General features: G+C 34.4%; 1 protein-coding gene across 1 annotated transcript in view; it reads left to right on the top strand.

Moving 5' to 3' along the window:
- Positions 1-25,622, top strand: part of ULK4 (unc-51 like kinase 4) — a 211,935-nt gene that overhangs the window by 66,668 nt on the left and 119,645 nt on the right. Inside the window, exons 26-32 of the mRNA XM_014308205.2 lie at positions 439-560; positions 876-932; positions 3,918-3,969; positions 4,060-4,154; positions 12,400-12,451; positions 12,551-12,695; positions 18,080-18,172. Coding sequence (XP_014163680.2) covers positions 439-560; positions 876-932; positions 3,918-3,969; positions 4,060-4,154; positions 12,400-12,451; positions 12,551-12,695; positions 18,080-18,172 — 616 coding nt within the window. The remainder of the gene's footprint in view (positions 1-438; positions 561-875; positions 933-3,917; positions 3,970-4,059; positions 4,155-12,399; positions 12,452-12,550; positions 12,696-18,079; positions 18,173-25,622) is intronic.

Below are 25,622 nucleotides of genomic sequence, written 5' to 3'. Positions count from 1 at the left end.
CTAAAACATACTCCTTCAGCATTATGTCACCCACTAATCTTAGTTCATTCAGTTCTTGGTTAACTGAAAGCCATGAGAATTTCACATTTTACTTCACTGGAAATAGCACTTTGTCCTCATAATTTAGCCAGTATAAGTCCACTCTGCCAAGAAGGGGTAATTCCACCTTTAGTTCAACAGTCATCTTATGCTTCTATCCTCATTGTTTTGCTTCTATCCTCACTACCTTTGCATGTTCCTGTAGCCAGAGTAGGGAATTTATCTGGTTGTAGACAGAGGTAGGAAAGAAGTGCTGGATTCATCATGAACACTACTTCTGGCAGACAGAGAAGACAGGAGTGAACAGAGGCTACTGGAACAGAGATGTTTTATATGTCAGTTGCTGTTGTTTAGTGATGTTTTTTATGTTGGATCAGCCTGAAATGCTGTTTTCTGTAGGTGACATTCTCAGTGCCCTAACTAACGTCTCTGGACGTAAACACCCATCAACAGTTCAGGCCAAACAGCTGAAGATGTGTCTTCCTATGATGCCTGTAGTGCTTCATCTTGTGACATCCCAGGTAGATTCTTTTTCCCCCAAAATTTGTTATACAGAGGACAAACTCTTACAGTTTCCCAAAATCTAATTTCTGTCAATCATGATCAGAATGAGTAAAATAAAGGTTTTCTAAATGCATAGATATGTTGATGAATATTCCAGCTATGAAGCAGCATTTGATAAATGTGCATTCTGTAACAATAGTAATGACAGAAACAAATACATATTTTGTCTTCTTTTTTTGTTTTTTTTAACATGTGAAATATTTTTTTTTACTTTTTCTGGTCATAAGATATGCATTTAATGTAATTTTTTTCCTTTGGCTAATTTCAAATAGGTATTTCGTCCCCAGATAGTCACAAAGGAGTTTCTTTTCAACTATGGCATCTTACTTGTGAGTATAAAATACAAGATAAATATTTCATAAGATATACCTATGCATAAAATTTTGGAAGTTATTCAATTAAATAAAATTACATTAAATTTCTAAATTGGAGAGAGAAGTTTTTTTTGAATGTATATTTTAAGCTTCAGTTGTATTAAAAACTTTCTATATAATCAGAAAATATTTTCTGTAGTAATCTATTTATTCAAAGGGAAACTCTGTACATATTTGATAAACTGAGAGTTTCCTGTGGGCTTTATTTCTGAATAGCAAAGTTTAGTTCTAAATTACATAAAATATTCTCTCTGGAATTTCCTACTAGTATTTTACAAGCAGAAATGAAAGAGAAATTATAGTTAATCTGTATTTAAGGTATTGTTTCTTCTTGTCACCTTTTTCTTCTTGCCAGTAATTCTAAACTGTGTTTAGTCTATGGAAATCTATGGAGCTAAGATACTGAACTCACGTTGACATTTACAACCTATTTCTGACATTACCCATAGAAAATGAACTTTTTAGCCTTTGGATAGTACAGGAGAAAGGAAGTAGTACAGTTCTAATGTAGTTTCCTCATATGAAAACAATTGCTTATGTTAAATGAGAAAAAAAGGGATATTCTAAATTGCATAGTTAAACCAATACTTTTAAGTGCATGAGTTCATAAATGACGGCTAGGTATTTATCTCCAGATAGCATGAAGACATGGTTTGCTACAAACAATTACATTCAAGTTATGTGTTCAGATTCACTTCTCTTTCTCCTTTGACTCTTTATTCCAAGAAAATGGGGTTTAATTTAGCTCTACTAAAATATTTGTGTAAAAATTAGCATTAGAATGAGGAAAAAAAATTTGAAACTGTAGATGTTGAATTACAAAGCCCTTTCTCCCTTTGAAGCATATCTAACTAGGCAGTAAATTTATTAGTAGTTTTCAATCAACCTTCTGGAAGGTGAAATTCTTCTGTCAACAAAATAGGTACAATGAAAGTTTCCTTTGATGTTACTCCAGGTTGTTTGAACTACTGACTGAGGAAGTCAGGCTAGTTATATTAGTACAGCTTTCCTCTGAAATCAAGGAGGAGCACATTACTCAATGTTTCCTACGTCTTGTCCTGTCTCCTTTGAAAAAGGCAATTCAGGAACTTAGATACACTGTTTAAATTTACACATGAAAAATGGAGGGACAGCAGTATATCCAAAAAATTAATATCAAATTTTAATCCATTTTATGTAACTGTGTTATGCTATAACTAATATAATTACATCTGGAAGAGTAACTAACCATTCTATCAGGCAATAATCTACTCTGGAAATTTGAATTTAGTGACATTCCCACTGACACCTATAAAGGGACATTCAATCATCACTCTGTACTTTTTCAAAATACTGTGCTATAACTGAGGCCCCTAAGACTTTAGCAAGGCAGTCTTTTTGTTTGTTTTGTTCTTTTTGTTTTTCCCTTGATTTATTCAATAGTCTTGTTCTTAACAGTAAGAAATTATGTGGAGTGGAAAGATGTGTGCTTGGGATCTGGATGGAAAAGAATAGTTATTTTCCTGTAGTGGTTGTTCATTGAGAATTTTTTTTCATGCTGCTTTGAAGTTACTTCCATCATCACTATAATTTTCAGTAGTGTTGAGCAAAGAAATGGAGAGGGAGTCGGGACAGTCCTTTCATGTTTTCTGCTGTGAACAGAAGTACACACCGTGCCCCAAAGGCACAGCTAATAGCAGGCTCCTGGTGGTGTGCACAGGGCACAGACTCACCTGTAGCAAAATACACATATACCATTTCTCTCCATTGCTTGAAAAACCCCAGATAGTTGCATTTCTTTAAATCACACATATTTTCCCTGTGTTTCTAATATACAATTAATAAGCATTAGTAGCCAGAACAATTTTTGCACCGACATATTTTGATGTTTTCAAATCACTCTTGAGACTATGGTTATGTGAAACTCTTTAAAAATGAGCAAACAAAATAATTTGCTCTCTTCCAAATCAAGTTAATTAGATAATACCTAGTAATTTTCTTCAAATGATCAGGAAGATAACTTTTTTTATAGAAGCACTTGTTTTTTATGACTCTTTCTGAGGTGCTCTTAAATAATGAATTATATAATTGGTTTCTAACTGTATTTTTAATTAGAGAAGAATCCTTCAGATGTTACTTACATATTGTGAAAAAGATAACCCATGTAGAAACTTCTTCCATTTTAATATGTAATAAGGAAAATTTAATTGGTAGTGAAATATAAAAGAATGCCATTTTCCTAAATAGTACATTAGTAAAAAAGAGCATACTACACATTCTGCTGAGAATTTTCCTTCCTTAGCAAGTCTTAATAATGTTTTTTGCATCTCAGTGAAATAAACAGCCATGCATAGAAATGAAAGCAGAAGAACAGTGGGTCTAATTGTACAATATTTACCTAATCCATATTATTAATATTTTATTGACCCTGTTCCTTAATTTAAGTGATTTTAAATAGAAAGTTATATATGCATTTTTGCATATTCTCCTGACTGTAACTGCATCCATAGCATGTATAGCATGCATAGAGATCTAAAAGATGGTACAATAACAAAATATTGCATGTTCTGAAGGGTCTTTGGTAATTTTAGTGAGTTATTTTGACATAGCCACATCCAAGATAGTTCAAAGTCTTCTAAGAAGTTACAGTTTTCTGTTAACAGTGAAAACATTTAATTACTGTCTATTTAGCTAGAAATGTTATGGTTTCTGATACTCGTCAGAGCAATGATCCTTACTGTACCCCACATTCAAGGTTCCAAGAGCATTACAGACTTGCAAAATTATAACAACTAGATCATTGGTACTTTCAGTTTTAGTTAATTATTATGAATGTAGGTGCAATAATATTTTGTATTTACACAGTTTTTCAAAGAATCTCTTGTTGTAATTATTCAGTGATTATGCTTTTTAATATTTTTTCCCTGAAGTGCTTTAACATAAATGCTACTTCTTTTGCAGGAGTTCATCAGATCAATAGACTCAGGAGAAACAATCTTGGATAGAGCAATAGGTGGGGTAACCTATGATATTGCAGTACTTTTAGACATAGGTATTCTAACTATTGAATTTTATGAAGGAATATGATTACTTTTACCAACAGGGCAAGCTGCATCAGAAGAATTGATTAAGACTACTTTAATGACCTTTGGAGCAGTAACAGAGCATCCCAGCTTGCTGATGACCCATCGCTTGACTGTAAGTCTGACAGCAATTTAAATAGTTGCAGGCTGATAGGCCTAATTCCATTTGTAAATAGAAAATTTTGAATATTTAGAAATTGTTTAAAATATGGTTTAAAATATGTCGTGGTTCTATTTGACAGGAAAAATACTTATTGTTTATAGATAATTTTCAAAAAAGCAGCAAGACATTCAGTTTACTCTATTTTGTTGAGAAGTCAGAGGGAGAATGAGAAGGACTTAGAGTTTAGAAATAGTGGTTCTTGATTCTGTAAGCGTTTCTTCAGCTTCAATGCAAATATGTTGCTATAAATTAGTGAAACTTTTACCACTATTTATGCCTTTTACATAAACATATGCGCTTAACAACAACATGGCTTGGAAACACCACCTCTGAGGATTGATCCCACTCTATCATATAAGGGGGTAGTAGCTATCAGTAGATATCACACCTACTGACGAGGTCATCAGTAGCAGTTTTGGTGTTGGGGTTTTTCAGTTGTTGTTTGTTTACTTGCTTTTTTAAGTCTAACAGATTTCTTACTTTAAAATTTCATTAGAATTACCAAACATACTGTAAGCTTCTTACATCACTGAGTTTTGTTTTCTTTGGAATTCTTGGTTAAAACATTCTACTGTGAGCTAAGCTAGTTGAAGGCAGAACAATTAAGTTGTGAAATGGTTGTCAGCTAATCAAGAGGTCTGAATGGTTGAATCAGTGTTTGACAAATCATCAGAACCTGTACCAATGCATTTTTGTGTTTGAACTTTCACCAAATTGCAATCCACCATACTCGCTGAGATGACCATTTGATTCAAATTGAATCTTATGGGTTTGTATTGGGATTATGTAAGGGCACACACTCAATATAGCGCTTAAATCAAGAAAGACACCAGCAAATAAATAAGAATGAGGGATGTTAGATTGTGCTAGATAAGAATGGGTGATCTTAGAAATCAAGTGGTTTTAGAAGTTGAATCCTAATTGGTGTGTGTGTTATTTGAGGATTTAGATTATAAAGTCTTAACAAGTGAAAATAGTAAAATGAATCCAAAATATGAATTGGAATTTTAAAAAGTTTAATAGGATTTTTTTCATGGATTCTCACAAGAGTGATGTTCAAGAAAATGATCCTTATGCAAAAAAACCTAACCAATTAGTAGTCAGAGGGGAAATAGTACTGCTCAATTTACTTTGATATGGCAACAGTGACCTAGAAATGAAATGTTAAGTGTAGGTGAAGTGTATGAATGCCTACTGATATCTCCCTACTTGCCTGTCACCCTGCTTCTCACTATATCTGTAGCCTTCTAGAATCACCTCAGTTTTAAAAAATAATTGCTTTAGTTTTGTGAGTTACCAGTGTCTCTTCTATTGACAGATATATATACCATTTTTTATAGGGGTCCATCAGCACTGACTGAAATTGCGATACCTTGTGTCAGCACATGAAATTAAATTCCTCTACCTGTTTCAACTTTAATGGTCTGGGGATTTTCTCTGGAAGAGACAATTCCTCTTTACAACTCTTCTTCCCCTGTGCCCATCTCCACATTTAGCAGAACTTTTTCCTGAAGCCAGGGAGTAACTATCCTAGTCTCTGTTAAGTAACCCATGGGTCACAATAGGGGAGTTTTAAAGTAACTAGATTTCTGGGGAGCAGTTTACTTCAGTTCATGTGCAGGAGGTTTTAGATGTTTATTTAAAATCCATCTCAACATATCAGTTATGTAGTTAGAGATAAAACTTTCTTTCTAACCATGGTTGTCCAGTAATTCTTTTGTAGTTTCCCTGGTTTGGGTATAAAATTGTATCCTTGTCAATGAACAGTTTTTACAGCTTTTTTTTTCTTTTTTTTTTCCTCTCTTTTTTTTAAGAAAATCTGTTACTTCATTTGCTGATTTTCATAAATAACAGTTCTTGCTAATTTAAAAGAGCCCTCTTGACACTCAGCAAATAGTCATTCAGACATAAAATAAAGTGGTCAAATTACCTTGCATTTTTTATGTTAAATTCAAAAAATTGTCCATTGTAATTAATAATCTCTAACCACATCTGCCACTAGTGGTGCAAACAGTAATTAGTTTAATACTATTTATGAAGTCTAGTGTGCTAATTATACTTGAATGTACAGCATACATTACTTTAGAGGAAAGTGGTACTTCATCTTCTATGATGCATACAGACTATTTTTGGAATTGCTGTTGCTCGAGGGATATCTTCTAATTGCTGCTGGCTGAGCATGACTGGAATCTATGAATATAAATTCCAGCACACAGCAGAATGTTGTGCTTTTTTAAAATGTTGAAGCAAGACATGTTCAATCTTCCAGATCAATATTTAAGTATTACAGTAGTTAATAGGACACACTTTTACTGGAGAGAAATTGAAATCCTAGGCTGAACTTGGAAGGATGAGCCTGGATTGATCATTTCGGCCAAGTTGTTTACAAGCAGGATTTTAGGGAGTGAGGCTGGGTGAAGGCCAAAACCTTCTTAAGAGGATGCAGTTTTTTTCTGCTCTTACTGTGACATTGCTCTAAAGTCTCTAATCAGAAATTAAATGCATTTCTAATAAAGTTTAATTATTGTAATGAAAAGTGGGGCTGTAATGAGCAAGCAGAACCAGAAAGTTTTTCATTTGAGTTCTGTTTTTAGTTTAATTAAAGTGAGAATTGTTTAAACTAATAGGAATTTAAGAGCAACATCTCAGTTTCATTCCCACTTTGAGAAGAATTACTTGTTCTGGGTTTTAGTTCATGTTTGATTTACTTTTGTATTTGTACTTTTAACAAAGAAAATAAAATAAATTGTGGGCATCTGTGCTTAAATTTCTGATTACCATCAACCTGAAGTCAGTTATTGAGGAGATTAATTTCTATGGAGACTGACTATATTAGCTATTGCAAAGAGTGATAAAGTCAATGGAAATTAATTGACAGTGCTTAAATGAAAGCCAGCAGTGAGCAGTAATTTCATTTTGCATGCAGATGTGTGCATTTCTACAAAACATAAAGAATAACATAAGTGTGACTTGGTAAATTTTTACTAAACCAGATTTTCAGGTATGCAAATATGATGTTGAGGATCATTAAGAAGAGTCTGTATAGACTGAAGTATTAACCTCAGCTTCTCAAACTGGTACAAGTCCAACTACTTGTTTATTGCACCTATCTAAAATGTGAACATACTTACTAAATTCAGATACTGAGTGTTATAATAATATTGATTTTCCAATTTTAAAAGATTTAGATATAAGATACAAGATCTAGGTATAAGATTTAGATATAATTAACTGGAAGAAGACATGCTGACTATAATTTGCATTTTTCTATTTTGTGTTAAGTATATTTATTTGCCTGAAAAAGGGACATGCTCAAATTCAGAGTACTTAAAACGGTGAAGAAGCTCATGATGGCAGATGATTCCTGTGGGAGTCCTTTCTATACTCCAACTAGCTCCCAGAAATGATCTGTGTACTACACATATAATCTTCTACCCAAAACATTGAAGTTGTTCTCTGGTTAAGGCCAAAGTTGTCAGCAGTGATTCTCTTCCTCAAGGTTTTAAAAGTTACTTTTAAAAATCAGACTAAAATGAAAGCACCTAAAACATGATGAGTTCCTTGATGGGAAGTCAAGGGAAAAGTCATATGACAGGGAAACCTACTGTTTGACAATATGGGAGTTATTAGTTTCAATAAAGATGACAACACAAGGGTTAGAAACTTCTGCAAGTGCTTTTTTCTTGGTTCAGCATGAGTGTTCTTCATCCACAGGCTATTCTTATCTAACCACTGACATCTTAATTTTGTCAGTGTAGGATGTGACTATATGAACATATTGTACAGAAGTTTTTCAATCACATTCCCTTTTCAAGTAGATTAAAATACTACACTGCATGTGGCTTTCTGTCTATTAAGCTAATCCAGATGACATGAGACTTCTTCATGCAAACAGTTCTCTAATTGGCATATTGAGTCAGTCAATCAGTGCTGTCTCTTCCCAGGAATAAGAAAAAAGCCAAATCCTCAATGAAGATTCTGAAGAATTTTAAATAAAAATTACAGAAGTGTCATCTTTCTTCCCAACCCATTCTAACATGCATTAGGTTATTTTTTCTGTTACATTCTGTGAGATTACTGATGATATTAAAACATTGAGGAATGTGCTGTGCTTCGAGCAAATGCTTTGAGAAGTGTGAAGGCAGGAAGAAAGATGATTTGGGGTTTCCTCATGAGGAAAGGCTGAGGGAGTTGGACCTGTCCAGCATGGAGAAGACAATTGAGAGGAGACCTCATTAATGAGTATAAATACCTAAGTGGGGGGAGGAGCTGTCAAGAGGATGGAGCCAGGCTTTTCTCAGTGATGCTCATACCTCACTAGTCAAGTTTTCTTTGCAGAAATTACTCAACATTATGGAGACAGATGTTCTGGCTCTGGATAGAATACTTGTATTTCCAAAAAGGTTTTGACAAAGTCGTGCACCAAAGACTTCAAATTCATTAGTGTCCCTGCCCTCTTACCCACAGGCTAATCAACTTCTAACTAGTTAAAATTTACTAAATGGAGAATAGAGATTAGTTTTTAAAAATTTAGGTATTTTAAGAGTGGTGCCTTAGAAAGGTTTGTTGCAAAATGTGCTGCTAATCCAGAAAAGGAAATGAATAGGGAGGTGACAGAACTGACTGATGACACTAAATTATTCACAGTAGTGAAAATTAAAACTGACAGAGAAGTTGCACAAGGCTTTTAGATTTGACTAAAAGGAAAATAATGACATGCAATTCAATACTGATAAATGACAAGTAATGGGTACGGGGAAAGTAATTTCTGCTGTACATATGCAGTGTCAAACTCTAAACTACTTATAACTTCTGGAAGTCTTTCAGCCTTATTTTTCTATGGAAATGATAGCTTTATACTGAGCAGTAAACAGAAAGACAACTAGATTATTAGAAATTACTAGCGAACGATCAGACAAAAAAGCAGAAAACATTGTGCCATGGTGCACTCAGGTCTCAAATACTGAATGCAGTGGTCATTCAGTCTCAAAGGGAATGAAGTTTATCAAGAAAAAGTACAGCTCGATCATGCAAGAAGGGTCTGTGTAGAAAAGAACATCTTGGAAACAAAATACTCTGTAGTTCATGGCATGAATGGCAGGGAAAGATGAATTAGAAATAATAATTCATGCTTTTTGTAAAGTAATAATATGTGGGTATCAAGTTAGCTGCTTTAAAGTAAGCAAGGATATGTCTTCATAAGGCATAATTCAAGTGTTAAATGCAGTGCTGTAACTATTGCACATGCTAACAGTATAAATACATTTAAGATAGGATGGGACAAATATATGGGAGAAAAGGCTTAATGCAAAAACACGGATACATCTCCAGCTTAGGAAGTTTCTTAATTCAAGAGGTACTTTTCTAGAAACTAGATGTGTGCTTTATGCTTGGGCTATTTCTCATACTCCTCTTTACTCCATTCCAGCTGTCAGAAACAGGATTACCAGGTTTGAGCTAGGTTTTTTTTTTGGTCCTGTACATATATATTATAGTTAGATGTGAATGTAGTGTGTATGGAAGTTCTAGAATTTCATTGCTGTTTTGGGTAAATGATAGCACAGTTATGGCAGCACCGCCTTGGAATGCCATCATTACAGAATTATGTAGTGGTGGTTTTGTGCAGCTAAGGATGTATCATGAACTGAATATCAGGCTATTTACAAGGTGGTAGGAACTCATCTAGAGCTATAATCATGTTCAACCTATTTAGTCTGTTTAGGCTTAAAGAAGAATAATTTCCTTTTTTGATGAGCAATCTCAGTGATAAAGACTGAGACAAAAAAAAAACCTGTATCTGACTTATCTTCATGCATATATGGAGATTTGATTCCACACATATCAGCAGCCATTCAAAAGAGGGATAAATAAATCTTTGTCTGAATATTCTTCTGTTTATTTCAGTGCCAAAATACTAGTATCATTCTTCTCTGTACATAAATGACAGATATGTTTGCAATTTACTGGTGAATTTGTTAAAAATATTTTATGTACTGTTGCACTTCAGTTTATTTCACCTTAATATTCATGTGCAAGTTCATACCTTCTTTACAAATTTATATACACATTAGTGAAAACCAGTGACCCAAATGGCATGGAGAGAAGATTAGGGCTGTGGAGTTAGGAAGTATCTAATTTAAGGTTCATATAAAATTTAATATATGCTTCCCCCTTCAGCGTATGCTTTCTGATATGCTTTTTCATAATAAAATAATTTTCCATAGGATTAGTGCTTCATTTCGTTGATTTCCCCACCACACTGGACTGACATGAGGCAAACACCTTCTATGGAGAATTCCTTTCTAATCAGTTTGTTTACTAAAACTGAGGTTTGTGTTAGAAAAAGTTCAGACTAAGCTACTACAGTCATTTAAGACCTAAAGAATCTTCTTTACGATGACAGTTGAAAATATATTTATCTTAGAAAATACTTATGACTGACTTAACTACATTCACTAATGTGGAAAGACTACTGTTAATGCTAGATTAAAGTGATAGAAGATTGTAAGTTTTAGAAATTGAAATTGCATTGTACTGTTGTATACTGTCATCTTAATTGGTATAAGTCTGAGTCAATGCTCCTGCTGTTGAGTGATTCATAATATCCAGGGACTCTAGGTTGGTTCAGATAATCGAGAGCTACATCTTTTCCTCTTTTGTGTTTCACACCTTTAATTTACCATTTACATGTGCTTCTTCATTTGAGAATCTTTGCACTAGTTGAACTGGTTTCTTGGACTGAAAGGTCTCAAGTACACACAATTTTTTTCCTACCTCACTAGTATGTTATAGCTGATACATTACCATTTGTAGAACAGTTTAGAAACCTGCACTAATGGAGTCGTTGGAATGCAGTGCAATTTTATTATTTAATCAAAAAGACAATGAAATATTTCAAAATTATGAAATGTTACAAAAGTCACTGCATCTATGATATATAGCATTATCTATATAGGTGTAAAGGCTATTTGTACTTGCAAGAGTAGTCTGGCTTCCATACGTCAAGTTTTTACTTCTTTTATTGAAAGTTTGTAACAAAAGCATTTTGTAGTAGTTTTTTTCAGAAATGAAAAAAGCTGAAGTAAATGAGTCCCTTAATGTCAGAGATTGATTTAACAGAGTCCACCAACCAGTAGTGATGGAGTTGCTAACTGCAGTTATTGCTAGGTAGAGGCTAACTTCAGTTAGTGACCCTTTTCATATGTACTTCTATAGATGTTTCTTATTAGTAGCTGCATGTATCTAGGGAAATTTTATCTTCTCATATTAATTACTGAAACAAAACACATGGGACCGAGTATAACGCAGTCTTGTTACGCCAAATCCTGTCCATGGTGCAGTGAGAATCTACACAGCAATTTTCTTTGTATAAGTAAATCCTAGGAGGTGCTTAAAAATTGCAGGGCTGTTCATCCATCCTCTTCCCAAAACCCAAGCATAGCCTGTCTAAATAAATTATATTTTAACAGTGATTTAAGAATTAGAAACTCTCTTACAAAGAAGACTAATAATACACTATTTTGTAACTGAGCCATAGCCTAGTTTATCATCAGTTGATTTCAAATGGAGCTGACCTGACTAGTCCTGTGACAGAGGATAGATTTGTAACAATACCCTCATGGACAATAAAAAGTTGACTGGATTATATTTTTCATTGTGCAAGTCTTTAGTAATGTAAATTTACATTTTAGTGGAAGACTGTGTACTACCAGAAGGGAAGAAGTTAAAATATTTTCAATACTCCATATAAAGCTTAGGGATATTTCCTTAGAGGTAATACATCTTTTTTGATGTATTTTAATTCTGTGCCATTCTGTTTTTCATCTGAACTCTATTCAATGATTAGTTTATGGATTAAAACATCAGGATTAAGATACTCTAATACTCTTTTTTCTTAATATATTACATCTGCACTGAATTCTGTACTTTAGGTTCAAAGTCCCTGACAATGAATTATACCAAAGTTACTGGTTTTTTCTGTATAAAGGTATATTCATGTCTGTAATTTTATGGCAGTTTACCAGAGAAAAATTAACTTGGTGGCTTTATAAGAGTGATTATGGCTGAATTTCCATGGTTATTCAACTCTTTGTTTAAGGGCTCTAGCAGCAAAATAAACATAGATGATAGTGTATCTCGGTTCTATCTTTTTCCTCTGTGAATGATCTAAGCCACATCTTTCTAATCTCTGTTTTAGGTTGAAGACTCTATCATCCCACCACTTGTTTCTTTGGTCCACAGTCAGAATGGTAAGTATACAGACATATCAGCTACAGTTTCTACAAATTCCACAGTTTGTTTTAATTATATTTCAGTGTGGTCACATTCTTGGCACCTTTATTTTCAAGAGGAATGGAGACTCTTGAGCTTGCGGTTGCTCTCAGAAACCACATCAGTGCTTTTAAGCCATGAAGTCATGGATGAGGAGAAAGAGGAGAGCCTCAACTCAAACAACAAGCTTCTGTCTCTCATTAGAGATTTACTGCTGCCTCAGTAAGTATAATATTTCTCCAGTAATGGGGAATAACTCGATACGCCCACCATTTTGACAGTGTGTTTGTTTTAGCCATCCTTTCTGTGCTTAAATGACTAAGTCAAAAGGGGAATAGCAATTAACTGCTGCCAGAATTCTTTGCCTAACATCTCCTCCTAGGTTTATTTAGTATTTTTTCATATGCAACACAAACACAACTTCTGTGTGACACTCATTTATGATACTGTGCCTCTGGCTACTTTTTTGAGCAAAACAGGATTCCCTCTAGCTTTTGGGCTGTGATTTAAATACTTCTCTTTGTTCTTCTTATAAAGTCAGAACATTCTAACTACATCGTTTTTGTCTATTTTGGATATTGTACCTTTATTTAAGATGTTCTGAAAGCATATGGAATGACATAGAAACTTTTTTTAAAGGAACAGTACATCATGGATTAATCCTTCATGGTTCACCCAGAGGTTATTGCCTCTAAATTGCTGTCCTTTCCTGCTGCCCCAAGCAGCAGTAAAACCCTACAGCACAGTAGATGAAACTACAGCCTGTAGGCAAGATATGGTCTGGAACTTCATTTACATGGTTTATGGTCAAATGAGGCCTCTCTTTTCATGCTAACTTGCAGGTGAGCATAAAGAGAGCTCTCTGTGTTATGCACCTTGATGTGTAACATCTGGTAACATCTGTGAGTAGAGGGAAGGAGCACAAGACAAGTACAGTAGTGATGAGTCATCAGTTGTATTTTACATTATTCTCATAATGCTGCAGAGTATTTTTCTGTGTGGTCCTCAAAAGTTAATAATGGTCAATACTTAGCTGCCCCAAGTGAGAAAATTGTTCACCACCCCTACACTAAATAAGTGGGAAAAGGCTGGAGGAATGAATGCTGAATTATGATCAGAACCCAGTGTCTTTTCCAAATATGAGACTTTCTCTGCTAATTGAGTAATGTTCTTACAGTTTGAGGACCAAAGTTTTATCCATGTAAGGTGTGTAGACTTTTCTCTCTGACAGAGAATTGAATGGAAATCTTACAGTTCTGTAGAGAAACTTCAACACCTTTCTTCAAAATTTTTCCTCTGGGCAATGTAGGGTGTATCAGTACAAATTAAAATGGCAACTGGAAATATTATTTTTAAAATAGAGCATATCTTATTATTAAAAACATTATTAAAAGCTGTCAGATAATTTTCCTCAGATAGAGGAAGAGACCTGAAGTCAAAGGAGAAAGTTCTGTGCTTGCTCTGAAGCTTGCCCTTTGTAGACATGTCCATCTTACACAATGGCTCTCATTAAACAGGGGGATGTGTGTTTGGAGGGAAGTGTCATGCTAATTACAAACTAGAAGAAAACCAGCCAATTAACTTTTATCTTCAAGCTTACTAGCTCAATGGAGTGGAAGGGCTTTTTGGCCTGAGACTAAATATTATCCTATGTTGGGGACTTTGCTATGACATCTTAGGATGTGCTATGTGGCAGATGCATGAAAAAGGGCCTTACAGCAGCTCAGGATCTTGAATCCAGGGTTTAAGTAATTCCTCAATCAGTTTCCCCATCTCATTAGTAGAGATGAGAAGGGAGGGGTTCTAAGAGTCAGAGTAATCTACTTGTGAAGATAATGTAAGGCTCTATCCCATGAAATATGGGTTACTTGAAAAGTTGAAATCTTTTGAAGCTGAGATAGAACACTGGAGGCTGAAGAGCTTTTTGCTGATACTGTTTAGTCTTTCTGTTGCTGGGGAAGGGATGGGTAAGAATCCAACTCAGCTGGAGGACAGTCAAAAGAGGGGAGGTATATGATTATCATTGGTTCATGGGCACTCTGTGGAGGGAAGTAGATATTCCCACCCCTTTTGAATCTACTGAGAGCTGTTGAAAATGGAAGGGAGTGGCATCTAGTTTTAATATGGGATGTTCTTTTCAGGGAAGATTGTAATATTACACACTTGTGTGTATATTTTATTCCTATAAATATACTTCTCAAATTAATTTGTTTAACTGTAAAACTGACCCTTGAAATGGAATGTGGGTCACTATGAATAAAATATAAGTAGATTTCATTTTGAGATAAATGCAGGAGTGCAGTGATAACTACTCTTTTCTCATCTTCTGCGTCATCAATAAAATGGTAATTTCGTTAAATATTTGTGCATTTATAGATTACAAAGTTAGCTTCTTCGTAGGGTTTTGATTGAATTGAATGAAACAGTGTCATTAAATTTCAGTTCATTGAAAGATTATTTTCCTGAATGTTTCATAACCAAAATGAAACCTGCAGCTGTAGACAGTGAATAGATGGCAAATGCTTTATATCCAGATTTTTTAATCAAAAATTGAAACATCAGCTCTATTTCATTTTAATTTCTAACAATCCTAGTTAGCTATCATTAAAAATTGAGCCAGAATCAGCAGAAAGAGAGAAGTGTGTAAATAAAGTTATATTTTATTTGAAGGTTTGTGTAGTTTGTTCTCAATAGACTACCAAGCAGTTCTGCAAGTATGAAATCCAGGATGCTTGACATAATATTCTTTTTTTTAAGAGCTTAAGAGAGTCTACATCCCTAAATCTTTAGTTCCTTTTGCCAAGGTTGTTTATAGAAAAGATTGACAAAATAACTCCTTACAATGTGGTACCTGAAGTTCACAAAACCCTTATAAAATGCCCCCTACAGCTACTTGTGGGGGGATAGAATGTAAGAGAACAAAGATAGTGCAGAAGGCAATCTCACCCCTGAGGAGTTGCAGCTGTACTAATCACCAAAGATTAAGAACAAGCCTGCCCTTAATAGGCCACAGCTGTGTCCAATAAGGATGAGGGCTATAAAAGAGTGGGTTAGCTGGCTGAGAAGTATGCTGGAGTTTGTTGGCTGTGCTGTGAGGAGGGAGGAGTCAGTGCTGCAAAGAGCCGCCCATGAGAAATCACCCAAGAAGTCTGGAACTTTTGCAATAAGATAACAAGAGCTACTGTTACTGAAGTGTTCTGTGGTAAGTGGTAGTGAAATCATTTGATGACTCATTCATTTAAGAAAGTATCTCAAGCGTAGTATATTTTCCCTTTTGAGAAGATTCATATATTCATAGCTCCTAATGGCCTTTATTTAGCCAATGTGTTTATATTAATTGCTAAGACATTGACTCTAGTTATCTGTGTTTTCTCATGTGGTATTTGGTTTGATGGATCACTGCATCTTCCCTTAGAAATATCCTTTCCTAGTATTGTTTTGGGGGAAGATGGCAGAGAGCTTCAAGGAAAAGGAAGTGAAGTGAGACTCTTTTATTGAACCTCAAGAAATTAGAATGCTAAGTGTGCTAAGTAATAACAGTGTCTCTCAAGTGTAATGCTTAGAAAGCTTAAAACTGTTAAAACCTTGTTTAGGGAACATATTGATGTGTTTATATAAACAAGTATATTGCCAAGTGTCTGTTTTTTAAGCTAGCATGGCTGATTCATTTGTAACTGCTGTTAGGAATTACAGTTTTGGAGACTTAAATCCACGTCTTATGCAGTGAAAGATGACTCCTGTTATCTGAGTCACCTGATAGCATCTTTGATTGCCTCAGAAGATTTAGTTATGGTCTCTGGAAAAAAAAAATAAAAATTGCAAGTCCCATTATGTTTGGTAGAAATATATATTGCTCATGTGTAGGGCTCTTGGAATCAGTGTCTACTAATGTATTACAGTATTTTCTTCTTTTAATAAAAGACTTTTTATTGACCAGTGAGAAAGGGTTTTCTTTGGGGAGCTGGAATCTGTTCTTTGTAAAAAGAGAATTTAATCACTCAAGACCTGAAGCCAACACTGACTTGTAACTGATAGCTTTGTAGATACTCTAATGTGGTTTGCAACCCTACAGTGGCACATTCAAGTGTGTAGTAGCCATGACACATTGCCCATAGGCTGTGTGCTTGTGTAGGTGTGTTAACCCTTGTGAGCAGCTCCTACAGGCTGCATCAAGGCTGTGTGGCTGGTGTGCTTGTCCCTCCTGGTTGTAGGCAAGCAAACCTCTCCCTCTAGATTTACTTCCTGCACATGTCAGAGTGCTGAGGTGTAGTGTCTACGGAGAGGGGAAGAGGTAACACATGGTAGGTGCATGCTAGCATGAAGGTGGTGGGAAGTGATCCAGATTCCTCAGTTCAGACAGTACTAGGGATCTCAAGATGTAAAATTTTCAGTGATTTGCATGATTCTCCCTTCCTCTTACCAGAACACTACAAGTTTTTATTTTGTGGAAGCATTTTGTTGCTCATAACATGGTAACATACCATGTTTTCTTACAATTAATCCTTTCATTTGTTCTTGATTTATTCTTGATGGGTTTTGCTTTTTTTTTTTGCAAATGAAGATATTTACACTTCCTGTTCCATTACTTCCATGTATTTGGAGTAGGACTAGCTGAAATCAAAGACTGTTTTGATATAACTGAGTCTGTGGTTTTCTATACTTGTATCTTTCTCACTTGCATCATTGTATCCTACTGTCATCCACACACGTTTTTGTTTAAATACAGTAAAAAATCAGCCCTGTGTGTTGGGTGGGCATCACTAGAATGTTAGTAGCAGCAGCAAAGTCCATTTTGTTTTTCAGCAGCCTGTTTTCCCTTACCAAGATTTCCATGAAGTGATACTTGGAAATGTTTTGAAGATGTTTTTCTTGGTTTATTTTCTGCCACAGCCCTCAATAAGCATTGTTTTAGAGTACTTTTATATTCTGCTGGTGTATGTGACTTGAACAATGAAAGTATGCTGCAGTGAAAGCAATATTTTTTGAAATCTGAGATAAAGTATAAACCTCAATGTGAGTTTCTCTCAATTTTAAGAAAAATGAATGACTATGTATACAAAATATTGAGCCTAATCATATATAATTTGGTTGATAATCTTCCTAAGCACTCAATAAATCTTCTACCTGATATTTTGATGCTCATATACTACTTGTCCCTTGAAGAATAGATTTTTTTACGTATAAAATAATATAGATCAATAAAGAAGTGTTGCACGTCTAGACAAGGAGAATATTTTATAAATATATTTTACTATAATTTATAGTTCTAAAACATGAATGTTTTATGTATATAACCTGAAAATCTCTATATGTACACATATATACACAGAAGCATATGTATACGTATTTTATAATTATCTCTCTCTCTAAAAATGTATTCTCTTATTAATGCTGCTTTTACATTTAATCTGATGCTGGTTTTAAAATACTGTTTCTAAGTGAGTCTTGTTTGTTGTTTTGTACAATTTGAAACAGCCTTGTATTTCCATTGTAGTTATAAAGTTTGGAAATGGGAAATGATGAATTTTTAGTATCAATTTTTGATGTGTATCTCTTGACTTTTTTACCCCCCACTCTTTCTGCCCCTTTCCCCCTTTGCTTTTCAGGTATGAGCACATTCTGCTGGCTCCAGACCCAATACCAATGTATGCTCTGAAACTGCTGGTGGCCCTGACTGACCGCAGCCCTGCTTCTGTGAGGTGATGCAACTACACATTCTCTGTTGCTCTTGGTTCCTTCTGTTTCAATTTCTCCTCTCCTATTAGGGATCAGCAATAACAGATCTCACTATTGTACTTCTTTGATTAGCACTATGATTTAGAAAAATCATTGGAGAGTTTTTGTTATAGAACACATCTTACATATTTTCTGTCAATTTTATATCATCCTGGTTATTTTAATCTGGATTTAGCCAATGAAACACTAGAGACAATATCTGAAGAATTTTAACAATAAAATTGTCTTTGAAAATGTAAAAAAAATCCCAAAGCAAACCTAAAACATTATCAAAATTGTTGTTCAGCTAAACATATTTGTGACTAGGACAAAGGTGGTGCTTTTCTAAATGTATACACCAGTCAATTCACTTGAAAACTGGTCAGTTCTCCTGCAAATATATCTACCCTTAAAATTCCTAGATGCAAATGTTAATTTTTGATATAGGTAGACTCAGTATGTTTAGAAGTATCTTAATATCGCTTTCTTCTTGTTCAAAAATTTAGACTGTGATGGACCAGAAAAGAATAAAAAACTGTGTCGTACATACAAATTAAACTGTGTGAGTTGATAGTAATAAGGAGGGATCTGTCTTCCTGGATATGCCTGAAAAATGTGGTTATTCTTGTCATTGGCCATTGTCTCTTTGTGATGTCTGATAGTGTTATGGCTCAGAGGTTGATAAGCGTTGTAGTGTCTTGCTTTGATTGATTGAAATGAGCACAAGGAAAGAAAAACCAAGGAAATTTAATTTGTTTTCCCACTTTTTATTACAAAAGATGAAACATCATCTTTTAATCTTTTATGATGCTACAGGGAATGGTGCTTTACTATACTAGTAGACTACAAATTAACTAGGAAATAAGGAGACTTGAGATTTTAAATGTTTTGAATTGTATAAAACAGTTTTCATTGTAAAGAAGCTGCTTATGCTACTGTAGGATTTTATGTATTCTAGAAACAAGTAGACAGCTTTTCATTTTTAGATTTAACCCACAGACATTCTAGTACTGTAAGAGTTATGAAGAATACTTGCTGGTTATGTTAGCAGCACATTTCCTCTTCCTACTGAATTTGCTTTATTTGAGAAATCATATGTATTTGCCATTATGTATGGTGCAATCTACCAATGTAGATAGATTGTGGATGCACAGTCATCCTCATGGTCATCTGGCATTAAACAGGAATTTTTTTCTTAATATTATTAAAGAGCAACTGTGGATTATCAATGAACTATTAATAATTTGAAATACCAGTATGTCCAGCACTCTTCCTTAAGAATTGGCTATCAGATTCCAGATTCTAACCCATCTGTAATTGTTGTGTTTCTCAAATACTTTAAAGTCCTCTTTTACTTTCACTAAATCATGTGTTTGGCTGGGTTTCTAAAGGAGCACAATTTAGGCAATTCCCTTGGTCTATCTTTTTCTTTATTCTTTGGATTCCCAATAAATTTTGCAGGAAGTAGCCAATGCTTCAAAAGCATTAGAAAGGTGAATAAAATATTCATATTCATGCAAATTGCTGGTGAACAAAATGGAAACCAGGTACATGCTATGGTGAACACTATATGGCAATTGGTTCTGTTTTGGTTCAATGAGTAATTAATCAGTATTCATGAAGCTCAAAATTACTCAAGGCATATGCTCTCTTTTGCACTTTTCATTAGAAGATGGAAAGTATCTGCAAAAATTGTGATGGAGAGTAAATAAATAACACTAGACACAAATCCTGTGGGATTTAATTTGTTCTTAGTGGAAAAACTCTACTGCATTTTAGTACTGATGAGAGTGATGTAAGTCACTGCATTGAATCTCTGTGGCTTCTTCAAGCTTACATTTTATCCACAATGCCTGGCTTTCAAGGATGGGTGATTTCTCCTGCAATTTTAAATGAATGAAAGCAGCAGTAGTAAAAAGATTGAAAAATGACAAAATGTTAAATTAGTGTTTACCATGCTGTTGCAATGTCTCTTGAAAATAGTTAATAATAGTATTATTATTTTGATGTAAAGAGTGAATTGGGAGGAGGACAAGGACTAGTGTGTGCTTTTATTTAGTTTGTTCCGTATGATAGCTTGTTCTCAGACATGTTCACCTAACCGATTCTCGCTTTCTTGCTCTCTCTTTAATAATTCTACCAATTTTCTTGCTTCTCATTCTTCTTACCATCAGCTCAGGATTTACCTGTATGTTCCCTGATAGAGGTATCTGCATTTGAGCAGTTCTTATTTTAGCACTTGAAAGGAGACACAGATGCACTCAATTTTTTTTGTTTCCTTTTTTTCATAGCTGATACTGTAAATTAGCTAAATTGTGATATCAGAGAAAAGAGATTTCATCTTCCTCCTACTATTTTTGGGCATTTCTGTTTTCTGTTACAGGTTGTTTGTTATATATGGCATAGACACAGATACTCAAGTTATGGTTTTGATGTTTCTTAAGCTTATGATAAAATACTGTAGTTACAATACATGTTTTGAATTCCTTTAATTAGCATTTTATAAGAATACAAAAATACTTTGTACTCTTTGCCATTGCTCCACTGTTGAGGTAATTTTTAATACTCTCTGTTGTAGGAGCTCTTCCACTCCATTGCTTTTCAATTTAGCAGTGAAAAACTCTAGTGATAACCCATTAGTGTGTTGATGAATTAGATCTCTCACCAATGTAAGTTCTCTCTTGCGTAAGATGGTAGCTGTAAAAAACCCCAATTTTAATGTGTTTCTGTGGACACTTTTAATTATTTGGACATCTAATCATATGAGCATCCACAGGAAGAAAATCCAGTTTCAGAAAAGGATGAGTGTTTTCTTCTCTGTTTTGACCTGAATGGGTTAGAGTATAATTGAATCAGGTACCCTTTTAGATCACACGAGAGTTGCTGTCTGATACAACCTCATTTAGAGTTTGTTTATTAAGAAAATAGTAAATGTTGGAAGAGTGAGCTTTGAACCGAATTTGTCCATCAGTTGTCTGTTTTATACTTGGCTCATAGCAAATAGTCTGGCTTTAAACCTTCTAGTAATATTCTATTGTGGCTCTCCTAAATGCTTATTGCCTTGTCTTCTTCAAGAATTTTTAGTGGTTTGTGACAAGAAAAATTATGAACATTAAAACCAGTGTGAGAATTAATAGCAGAGTTCATATTTAGCTATATTGAGACTGCTGATTTCAAAAGAAATCACTGATATTAAGGATAGTTAATGAAAGTTAAACTTTAGTTATTGATTAATTTCTGGACTACTGTAAATTTGCATTAGTTTTTTTTTTCCCCTTTGCATTAATTGCTCTTGATGAATTGTACCTGTGTAAAGAGTTTTTGGAGGAATAGAACTTTTCACAGTGGGAGCAAATGTCTGCAGCAGGCTGAGGTGTGATTTAACTATGCAAAGTCTGCATTCAGAAAGAACAGTATCATAGGTAACTTGTCCTTTTGTGTGTTTGCCAACTTAGTGTATAGGTTATATGCATAGATAGGAAGTCAGACATAATCTATAATGGGTTGGGGTTTTTTGGTTCGTGCTTTGAGTCTTTTATGCTCTTTGCTGTGGTCTGTACTGATCCGATTGCTAGGTTTTTTCCTAGTAATGAGGATTTTTTGTGAATTTCTTTGTTTCTTTTATAACTATGATATAGCTATACCTGTATGATATACCAATTCACTGCTCTTAAATGTTTTGACTGTTGTAATAGAATCTATACTGTGCTACTCCAGGAAACTTTTACTGGATCATGATTCTTAAGCTGCCTTTTTGCCTTACAAAGAACCTTATGGAATGTAACTGTGTGCTCTCTTAGGCAGCTACTTGGCCTACCTTTAGTCAGAAACTCATAGCATTTGGTGACATTAATGTGTCTGAAAGCTAAACCTTCTGAACTATGGAGTCTGAATTTTAGGGGTTGCTAAAATAGACAACTTTGGTTTCAAGGAAGAGAGACAGTAAAGTTAATAGAACAGAAGTGGAGGGAGGAATGTCAGATACTGCATCAGATAATGATCATGGAAGTGGGACACATTCCAGTAGTCTATTAAGGGCATTTCCTGAGGGAGAAACACCTAAAAACTAATAGCAAGGCACCCTTCTTAGATGTATGATGAAGGACAGGGAACCAAATTAAATAACCTTTCTCACCTCCTGTCCTTAAAAATAAATCTTCCAGGCAAACATTAGGCTGCACTAAAAAAGAGGAAAAGGCATCAGAAACTGAACCAGAAGGGTGCTGAAGAGCAACAACAAAAAAATCTGCTGCTTCTAAACACCACAGATCTAGTATCTGTGAAGATGATAGATGGATCAACCTCATACGTTGCAGCAAATTGTCCTGACTAATCAAAGTAACCATTGTCGTGTTTTTGGAATCATCCAAGAATTGTCCAATTTTCAAACATTGTTAATGCTACTATTTGTACCTATGCATCATCTCTTAAAGACCATTAAAGGCACATTTTAGGGTTGCTGTTAGGAATAAGTTGATAGTCTTTTCATACACTATTATGATCTACATCAGTGGATCAATTTAGTTACATTCTACTATATTCTGAAACAGTTTAAAATCTTTGCTCTTGATTTCAAAAAACAAACAGTAAAAAACCCCAAACAAACCCAAACCCAAACTCTTTGGAGTTCAGTTGTTGCTTTTAATAATTTATTGATGTTATGCATAGATTGTCTTAGATGTATTTCTTTGCCACTATACTAGAAGTCTAGTGCTTTAGTCCTTCCCTTGATTAATATGGGCTTATGTTAATTGCTTTAAAATACTTTGTTCTTCTCATTAGTCATTTTAATTTCCTAGTTTATGGTTGAGATGCTCATTTTAAAAAAGTAGGTCTATTTACTTCTATATTACTTCTCTCTTTTTATGTGTTGTTTTACTTTCTGTAATGAATATGAATAAAATAAAATGGAGTAGTTCTGATAACAGGTAAGCCGTAGGGCCTAGTCCAGCTGAACTGAGCAGTAGAACTACATGTTAGAGGTGTACAACATGAGTGAGAAAATCACAGTCCAGATGGATTGAGAGAGATTGCCAGAGGATTAAACTGTTTTATTAGAACTTTGGGAAATGTTTATGTAGATTTAGGACCTGATTTTGGTTTTGATTATGCTAGTTTCACATCTATGGAAATTGAGTTGTAAAAACCCAGATTTTCCTTTTAGAGAAGTAATGCTAATATAAAACAGCAGAGAATTTTTATGATCTTGCTGTTCCTATTGTTGGGTGTAATGTTTGTATATATGCTGCTTTATCGAAAAACATCAGGCAGGAAGACTTGCCCAGAAACAGACTCTTGAAATGTTTTGTGTCAGCTAGTAACACTGTTGTCAAGTTGCACATCATCGTAATTCATATCAAAGGCAGTGGTCAGAGTTCATTATTGCAAGGGAGTTTTCATAGTCTAGTCATGTACAGACTGTAATACTAATCACCATTTCTAATGTAAAACACAACTCCTTAGTGTTGCATTTTATGAAAGCTCCCCTTTAGTAAAGAAATATGCTATTAACCTTAAACCTGTAATTTTGTTTCCTCTTTCGTGTTGCTGATCAATTACTGAATGTCTAACTTGTAAAAATGTGAGAGAAATGTTTGATGTTACTGTTAAGTGAATTTTTGATAAGAGTCATGTTGGAAGGTTCAAATGATGTAAAGCATTAAAAAGGAACAAATACCATTCATTCTTGTTTTTTTTTACTTTCGGTAGTGAATTTTTTGCTTTGTAAATATATAAGTACCAAATGAGGAAGAGTCAGCTGGTTAGGTTGTTACAGTTGGAGCTGCAGACTTGAGTGAATTCAGTTCTGCCATGAATGATCTGTTCAGCATGAAACAAATCTAAACCACTGTCCAGTCCATTCTCTTGTGTTCAATAGTAGGTGCCAGAGAAGACTACAGGAAGGAGTCATGTGTGTGTGAATACTTTCTGGAGGCTTTCTCAGCCACCTCTGAGGGTTTTTTTCAGAACCCATGTAAGATGGTGTTGTGTTCTGTAGATGGTAGCTATTGAGGAGTAATCTTCATTTCATTTATGTGGACTAAAAGAGATATTTCACAAGTCACTTTCAGCATAAATAGTTATTCTATAACATAACCACATGTATATAAAGTTTTATCATCTTCAGGTATTTTCTTTGTATTTCTTTGTTTGATCTGATCACTTGCCATTTAATTTTATGCCATCATGTTACAGTTAAGAAGAAGTACACTACTTCATAAATTTCTGGAATATTTTCTCCTTTAGCTGTCTCCCCCAGCCTTTGCAATGTGAACAGACATGCCTATTTTTAAAGAGTCCTTAGTGGGATTCAAAATTCTATCATGGATTTGACATTTCATCCCTTTAAAATTAATGTCTTGGTTCTTGCTCTGTGCATGTCCACCAGTTCTGTTCTGCAGAATCATTTCTACTCATTTGTTCAGCTAAGAATGTGTGTAATACTCTTATTTCCACACCCTCCCATCCAACTTTTCTCTAAAGATTCTCTCTGATAACACATTTTCTATCTTTTTAAGGTATCAAACCTGTAACAAAAAGCCTTTTGTGTTTAGCGTCCTGGAGTAGGTTTTTGTTTTGCAATAAAGTAATTTAGAATTTCTTAGAAAAACAGATTTTGCATATTGTTAGAAAGCAAAATTGGAGGCACAATTTCATTCTGAAAATTATTACTATATTAAAAATTCAGATTGTACTGATAGCAAGTCTTTTAAAATCAGATCACCAGTTATTTTGAGCCAGCACCGTTTATTTATCTATAGTTTTAAATGAGATGGATATAGTTAGTGTTATTATTTAGTATTATGATTTGCATATGTATTACATGATGATTCTGTATATTTTCCAAACTGGGTAGGACCTAATTTAATATAAATTAAGTAATAGTCTTTGAAGAACCAAAATACTTTTGCTTTAGAATAACATTCTATGAAATAAATCCCACAGCTAAACCCCTCTTTCACTAGGTTTAAAACAATTCCTTTGTAAAACTATGTAAGACAACGAGTGTGATAAAGTCACTCTCTTGCTTGAGCACATATATGCAAAGTTGGGATACATCAGCTTTAAGCTTTGTCTTAATGCAGTACTTGATGTGACTTTATGCTTTAGCTAAGTTATGTGTATAATTTTCTTTCAAGGCTGCAGCTTTTTATTGTTTCAATCATAAAGGTTGGCAGGTGACCTTAAAGAACAGACCCATTGGCTCTAGTTTTGTCTTAGCTTATCTCAGCAGAAAGTATAGCTGACTTTGTGGTGCTGTAACAGTTGGGACCACTTCCACTGTTTGGAAACAATTGTTTCATAATTTACCCTCTACTGCAAAACCATTTTTCTAGGTTCTGCCTAAACTAGGATTGCTTAGCTATTCTTGGTATTTGATTGCATTTTACTGCTAATGTGTTCACAGTTTAAATGCTGCTTATGTAGCAAAGT

This window comes from Geospiza fortis, unplaced genomic scaffold (genome assembly GCF_000277835.1).
Source record: "Geospiza fortis unplaced genomic scaffold, GeoFor_1.0 scaffold346, whole genome shotgun sequence".
NCBI lineage: Eukaryota > Metazoa > Chordata > Aves > Passeriformes > Thraupidae > Geospiza > Geospiza fortis.
This window is presented reverse-complemented; position numbering and strand designations above follow the sequence as displayed.